Here is a 7,637-nt window from a genome sequence, read left to right on the forward strand (position 1 = left end):
GGGGGGGTACAGATCAATCTAACTCTCAGCCACCAACGCTCAACCAGACATGTCAGCCGACGATCTCAATAACCAAAAAATCGTGAGGGCACTGCCGCCGCCGACAACATTGAGAAGATTCCAACAACGAAGATAACTGCGGTCAACGCCGATGTAAACACCACAGCGTTCGAGGAAGTCAAGAAGATGTTCTCATACTTCAAAATAAAGTCAACAGAACAAGTCAAGGTCATGAGTTCTCTTGCTACACAGGTTGAAGGCCTAACAATGAAAATCAGGGCCGTTCTTCCATGTGGAGCAACCCAAATCCGCGGAAAAAGACTCGATTTCATGACTCCTATCGACCGGTCTGCCAACGCGCAGAGGAAATCGTCTGGAAAAAATCTCGATGAAACTACTCCTGCACCAACGCGGAAAGAGCCGGAAGACCTTCCTCCTATCTAGGAAGTTGAAAAGGATGAAGAAATCAAACGCGTCGATTTAGATTCTAGCAGTCACTCCGAACCTACGGACGAAGACGCAGACGTGCATCCATGCCGAACAAGGAGCCGAGCAGCTCGGGATGATTCCCAATTCGACGACCCTATGACCCAAGAGGAAGAAGCCATCTTTTGGGACAAACAGGAGGAACTGGCCAAGGAGCAAACTCGGACTACTCGCGGCAACCTCCGACAAGGTCTGAAATCTGCTAGCAAAAAATCCAAGATTCGTGACCTTTGTTATCATCTCAAGATAGACGGCTACTGAAGTTAGAGCGGTGAAATCCCAGATCCATCACCCTGCTAACATTGCACCAGTGATCGACCTGCTCCTCGAGGAGGCTCAAAAAACGTCCTTCACTACCCACATCACCGATACTAGGGTTTCGGATCCTGCAAAGGTCAAAGTGGCTCCTTACGACGGTACAATCGATCCCAAGGCACACTTGCAGGCTTTCCAGATCGCGATGGGAAGAGCCAAGTTTAGAGACAGCGAAAGGGATGCCGGCGAATGCCGCCTCTTCGTCGAGAACCTCCGCGGAGCAGCGCTTGAGTGGTTCTCTCGTCTGAAGCGAAACTCTATCGGGAGTTTCCGAAAACTCGCTTTAGAGTTTCTCAAATAGTACTCTATGTTCATAGATCGAGAAACGTCCGACGTCGAGCTCTGGATTTTATCCCAGGGAGAAGATGAGTCTCTCCGCGACTTCACAAAACGGTTCAAAACCGTGATGGCTAGAGTCAGCGGAATCGGCGACAAAGTGGCCATAGATGCGCTCCGAAAGACACTCTGGTACAAGTCGAAGCTCAGGAAGTGGATAACCTTGGACAAGCCGAGAACGATCCAGAACGCGCTCCACAAGGCCACAGACTACATAATCATCGAGGAAGAGACAAAGGTCTTGTCGCAAAAGCAAAAGCCGACGAAGACGTCGTCAAAGGATCCTGGGTCGGATCAGAAATCAAAAAAGAAAAACCCACGAAATGACAAAAACGTTTATTGCGGGGAAGAAGGGACCCATGGAGCACAGAACTACGCCATCAACTCTGGACCAGAGCATGGCCAGACGACGGGTAAAACATGGACCCAAAATCCGAACTACGACGAGAACGTCTTCTGCGACTTTCATCAAGCCTACGACCACTCAACCGTTAACTGGAAAGTTCACGGCGCAAGATTGGCCGCAAAACTGCTTGCAGGTTAACTCGCCGAAGTATCGAGGATAAAATACCTCGTCCGCGACTCGGATCTCCTCCCAAGAAACGATAAGGCTCCTCAAACGGAAAACTCTTTCCAAGGGAACCAACGGGGTGAAAAGCGCGGAAGAAGGCATGACGAGAAGGGCAACGACAGTAGCCGCCGCAAAGTCAATATGATCATCGAAGGATCGCAGTATTGTGGCGATAACGTCTCTGCCTTCAAAGGTTATCAGCGTAAGGCCGATACAAGCGAAAACTCGCTAGCCTGGTCTGCGCCCAACGACTTCCTGAAAGGGGCAATCACTTTCGACGAAGAAGAGGCTGGTGGGATCGATCAGCCCCACTGTGATCCACTCGTAATCGATCTCGTGATAAGAGACCTCATGGTCGCAAGGGTTCTCATCGACACATGCAGCACAGTCAATGTCATCTTCCGCGACACTCTCAAGAGGATGAACGTCGAGCTAGGAGAAGTTGTACCTGTTAGGGGATTTTTGTGTACAAGCGATCCGTTCTCAGCTCTACGGAATGATAGGAGGAAGGAGACATGTCGTTGAGTGTATTCTCCTGCTTCGGTAGTTGATAAACCAGGAGATCCTGCTCTTAGGATACTGCCATATGGGTATGGGCTAGTATCTGTCGTCAGTGCCTTAGTAGCAGCAGGGGAGATTGGTCGTTAGGCGGGGGCCGCCTATCGATGGTGAAGATTGCAGGGTCTTCTTGATTTAGGATCGATGGTTCCGGCTACCAGGGCCGATCGTTGGGTGCTTCCTGATCTGTAGTTGAGGGTTCTGGCTACCAAGATCGATCCTTGGGTATCTGCGCACGGGACCATGGAAGGTGTTTGGATTTATGGCTGCATCCTTCAGTGGGGATTGCCTACGTACCCTTCAGGGGGGATCAAGCCGTTCGTAGTTCATGTATTGGTGGAGGCGCGTAGCCTAGATGGGCGCATAGCCTGATGGAGGCACTTAGCTCTGTAGTTGGTAGGAGTCATCTGTTCTAGGGGCACATGGCCGGAACAACTGGTAGACCTGTCGATATGCTGCAGAGAGCATGATGTGTCGAGGTGCTTCAGTGAGAATGGAGGGACCCTGCTGATGAGCTGGAGATCGTGGCCTGAGCCAGTAAGTAGAGTTGTAGACATACTGCAGTGAGCATATATCTTCCCCTGGTCGATAGTAACCGCCGGAGTCAGCCTATCATAGGCGTGTCGAAGAAGAAGGTCTTCTAGGTATGGAACCTTGCCTTGGCGGCTGTGGAATTGTGAGATTTGGTCAAGGACGTCTTGGAACTCTTTCTTTAGGTTTAGAAACCTATATTTATAGTGGAGGTCGTCTGTAGGTCGGTCTTGGTCGGCCAATAGAGTTAAACTCTTCCATATTCGGGAACATGGAAGGATCCCTTTATCGGAATATTTCCATTTTCTGGAGGAGGGTGGTCCCTGGGACCGGACCCGGAGTACTTTCCAGCGGGGACCCGGGGCGTCTCCTAGCGGGGACCCGGAGGCCGGTGTCTTGCCTAGGATCTGGAGGAATTCAATACCTGAGTATTTTTCCAACAAGGACCCCAAAACCGAGGCCGGAGGCAGGACACTAGAAGCCGGAGGCAGGAACCCGAAGCCGGAGCAGGAACCCGGAAGCTGGAGTAATCTCTTCATGGAATATTTTCCCCCAACAGTTTGCCCCTTATTTTCTGGTTTCATGTTTGAAGGCAGGAAATAACATAGTTTTCTTCATAGGACTTCGTGAGTTGCACCGTAGTATCAAGTTCCTCGTTGAGTTTGGAGTAAGACGTCGGCTCGTAGCATGGGCCATCAAACTTCCTTGTCGGTAGTGCTCAGATGTTCTTCCGCTCAGTGTGAAAGGATTTGCAGCCTTATTAGAGATGTATGCCCTGGAGAATGGACAAAAATCTTTGATCCCATGCAGATGATACCACTCAAATTATCCTAAGTAGTGATTTATACTTTCTCAAATAAGAGGTCGAGTTGTAGTACTTAGGGATCAAATTCACAAGGAGCTAGAGAACCTAAGAAATCTAATATGATTTATTAAGCATGATGTTTTAATGATTTAAATGTAAATTGCAGTTTTTTACCAAGCAAGTGTTTGCTCAATTGATTGGTTGAGGTTTTGGTGTTTAAAAGGAAATATCTAGACTTACGGTTTTTATTCAGGAAACTTGGGATTATAATCCTACAGATGCCTAATGAGTTGAATGCATGATAATGTAAAGCTCAACTACTTAGTCAACAAGTCTATCAGCTTTCGCATGTTTGGACTTGTCTATTAACTAGATCTAATGATCTCAACTATCGTTTGTCGATCAATTAGAAAATGTCGATCGATGATCCTATAGGGATATCGATCAATTCACCTTTCGCTCCGTAGATCGATTATTCAATAATGATATCGATCGACGCGCTTCTAGTTAAGCTTTATGCGCGGGTTGAATGATAGCTTACTATGCTCACTAGATCAGCTCTCGCCTTACTCATAGGAAGAGGGTTGAATGATAGCTTACTATGCTCACTAGATCAGCTCCCGCCTTACTCATAGCAAGAAACTTAGCTGAGTTAAAATGTTTTCAGGATGAGAATGAAGCTCTCGCTTTTATCTATCAATCCTAGGGCAAGTTCTACGTTGCTAATATAGAAACAAACATTAATGAACAATCCTAATGACAATTACCACAACTCAGCAATTCCAAACGGGCTTTCTGCGCGCTTCTCTGTCGATCGATGTCAAGACATGAACATCGATCGATTATTCTTCTCCAATATCGACCGATGGTCGAGCTCGGTGATCATCTCGGGTGTTTGCTCCAAATATCTCCAAAATGCTCTAAAATCATCACTTATCTCCAAATCACTCCTGATCAAAATATATCTATAAATATGCTAAATAGACTCTATAATATAATAATTATAAGTTAAAACACTTATAAACCATGGATAAAAGTGGGTCAAATTCATGGTCTATCAACTCCCCCAGACTTACCATTTTTCTTGTCCTCAAGCAAAACAAACATGCAGTCTCTCTGAAAGAGGTTTGAAACAGCAGGGACTCACATGATTTAAAACTTAGAATCATCACCTCTACAATATTGCAATCCACATCTAAAAAGTCGTAATCACAAAAGCACATTATATCATGTCCTAGCTTAGCAACCAAATTCATCTAGCCAGCAACTTAGCAAATCTTGTCTGACATTCCCCTCTACCAACCTCATTTCTTAGCATAAATAAAAGTGCAGGCTTTACCTTGGGGGTATCGATCACAGGATGCAAGGACTTTTAAACAAGTATTTGAACCTGCAGGTAAACATTAGTTTTTATCCTCTCTCTCTACTAATTTTCTCTCTTAGTCAAAGTCTAATTATATTTGCAAGATCATTGCCCAAGATTGGACAACTTTCCATGAATCAAGCCTTAATGGTGGTTGCCACCAAGTCCTGTTCACTTCTTTTTGACCTATATCCTAGGATTATTTGTGAAGCAAGCCTTAATGGTTGTAACCACTGTGGGAACCGAAATTTGCACAGTCGATTTCCATTTAAATAAGGAAAGTTAGGAAAACACTAATTTCCCAGAGGTCCCGGATATCTACTAAACCACACGCCAAGCAATCAGAACACGAAATAAAGATGAGAAAAATAAGAAATCGAAAAGAGAGCAAATAGATCTTATTCCGAATCCGCGTTTGAGCATTACAACAAGGTAGAGCCTGGGCTACGAGAGTTATCGGCGAGATTCCTAGTTCTAAAACCCTAAGTCTGCAAGATCTAATTGAGTCGCAGCTCGAATAACAAAAACAAAAAGTTGTCTAAAATTGGTCTAAGTGCTAAGTTTGCTCTGAAAAAGTTCCCTCCTTGTGCCTCTCGCCTAGGACTCCTTGTATACTCTTCCAAGGTCGGTTTTAGATTTTCCCTTCATGCCCTTAGGCCGTCTTAAGTGAAAAATGGAGATAATGCATTTTTTTCTATCTTCATGTTTATCCGCGGAAAGCTAACATTTTTTCTGCGGAAACTTATCTTTATATTTGTTTTTATAAAATAAAAACATAAACCCCCATAGTATCTACGAGCTCATTCTTAAAGAATCGTAAGTGGGCTTGTAGTCGCGTTTTAGACCTCGTTGGACCGTCTTTCGACATGAAACGTTTGTTACGATTTTTTTTTCGACAAAAACAAGTTCTCGCGGTTTTCATCGTAAATATTCAACGGTAACTTTGATCGGAATGATGTGAGAAATGAAATGGCTGCGGTACATGGGAGCTAGCATTGAGGAGCAGACGAGAATGCACGGATTTGGTTCGTACCCATTGATCGATGTCCGAGACAGTTCGGTCTCTACGTAGCGACCTGATCCGCGCTGGATCGGTCGCTACGTAGCGACCGAACGAAAGGCTTGGTCGGTCGCTACGTAGTGACCAACCGAGTGGCTTGGTTGGTCGCTACGTAGCGACCAGCTCGTTCGCGGACCGGTCGCTACGTGGCGACCTTGTTTGGATCCTTTTCTAGTGTTTCATGAACGTGTTGTTGGACTATGGGTGTTTAGTTTCGATGAATCAACCGAGATTAGTGCAAGATTTCACCGCAAAGTTCTTCGTAAAGATTTCTTTACAAAGATTACTTTTAGTAAAAACGTTCATGCTGATTTTTACGGATATTTGGACGTTAATTCCGTTGTGACCGTTTTTGACCCCAACAAACTCTGACTAAATTTACACTGGGACAGTGTAGTTTAAGTCTGTGGGGAGGACTTCGTAAAGATTTCTTTACGAAGATTATTTTTCGTAAAAGCGTTCATATTGATTTTTACGGATATTTGGATGTTAACTTCGCCGTGTCCGTTTTTGACCCCAACTGCCACGAAGTCCTATCTAATCCTTTACCTATGGAATTCTTATGAAGCAAGCCTTAATGGTTGTAGCCACCAATTTCTTTCGAATTTTCTTCTTAATAAATCTCTAATAGATATATATCATAATATATATATATATTTTTTATCTATCTATCTATTCGAAAATAGAGAGAGAAAGGGTGATAAATCTATCTACACAAGACTTTACCTTCCAGACTTGTTTGAAGAATCCGATCCCATGTATACCAAGCCCCGAGACAAGCAGTTGTGTCAAGTTTAGTGTTGGAGGTTGTATAGACTTTCGTCCTGGATCCCGGAGGATGAATGGACTTTTATCCCGAAACTCGGAGGCTAGTTGAACTTTCGTCCAGGAACCCGGAGGCTGAATGGACTATCGTCCTGGAACCCGGAGGCTGGATGGACTATCGTCCTGGAACCCGGAGGCTGGTTGGACTATCGTCCTGGAACCCATAGGCTGGATGGACTATCATCCTAGAACCCGGAGGCTGGTTGGACTATCGTCCTGGAACCCAGAGGCTGTTTGGACTATCGTCCTGGAACCAGGAGGCTGGATGGACTATAGTCCTGGAACCCAGAGGCTGGTTGAAATTTTGTCCAGGAACCCAGAGACGTTGTTGGGACCCAGAGGTGTCGTGAGGATCCGAAGGTCGTTTCTGGAGCCCAGAGGCTGCCCTAGACCCGAAGGTCGTATTTTAGAACCTGCAAGAAAAACTTTGAACCCGGACGTTGATAATAGATTTGGAATCCGGAGGTTGACTAAGGGCCTGGAGGTCGTTTGGGAACTCGGAGGTTCCTTCAGACCCTAAGGTCGTATTTAGGATCCAGAGGTCGTTTTGAACCCAGAGGTTCTTTTGGACCCGGAGGTTGTTTTGAACCCGGAGGTTGCTCTAGACCCAGAGGTCGTTTTGAACCCGGAGGTTGCTCTAGACCCGGAGGTCGATTGGGAACACGGAGGTTCCTTCAGACCTTGAGGTCGTCTTTAGGACCCGAAGGTCGTTTTGAACCCGGAGGTCGTTTTGGACCAGAAGGTCGTTTTGAACCCGGAGGTTGCTCTGGACCCGGAGGTCGTTTGG

At 45.8% G+C, this 7,637-nt stretch overlaps 1 protein-coding gene across 1 annotated transcript; it reads left to right on the forward strand.

Moving 5' to 3' along the window:
• Positions 1 to 1,207: 1,207 nt before the first annotated feature.
• On the forward strand, positions 1,208 to 2,400 carry LOC106297415. The gene is made up of 3 exons (XM_013733654.1): positions 1,208 to 1,676; positions 1,776 to 2,158; positions 2,284 to 2,400. The coding sequence occupies exons 1-3, from the start codon at positions 1,208 to 1,210 to the stop codon at positions 2,398 to 2,400; spliced, it is 969 nt and encodes a 322-aa protein (XP_013589108.1).
• The last annotated feature ends 5,237 nt before the right edge of the window (positions 2,401 to 7,637 follow it).

This window comes from Brassica oleracea, chromosome C6, assembly GCF_000695525.1.
Source record: "Brassica oleracea var. oleracea cultivar TO1000 chromosome C6, BOL, whole genome shotgun sequence".
In the NCBI taxonomy this organism is placed as follows: Eukaryota; Viridiplantae; Streptophyta; class Magnoliopsida; order Brassicales; family Brassicaceae; genus Brassica; species Brassica oleracea.

What these genes read in the sequence shown, in the direction of transcription:
- LOC106297415 (XM_013733654.1), top strand. Translation starts at nt 1,208, where the DNA reads ATGGCTAGAGTCAGCGGAATCGGCGACAAAGTGGCCATAGATGCGCTC. An exon ending in GGCCGCAAAACTGCTTGCAG is followed by an intron (nt 1,677 to 1,775) that starts GTTAACTCGCCG and finishes ACTCTTTCCAAG; the next exon opens with GGAACCAACGGGGTGAAAAG. An exon ending in AGCTAGGAGAAGTTGTACCT is followed by an intron (nt 2,159 to 2,283) that starts GTTAGGGGATTT and finishes TCCTGCTCTTAG; the next exon opens with GATACTGCCATATGGGTATG.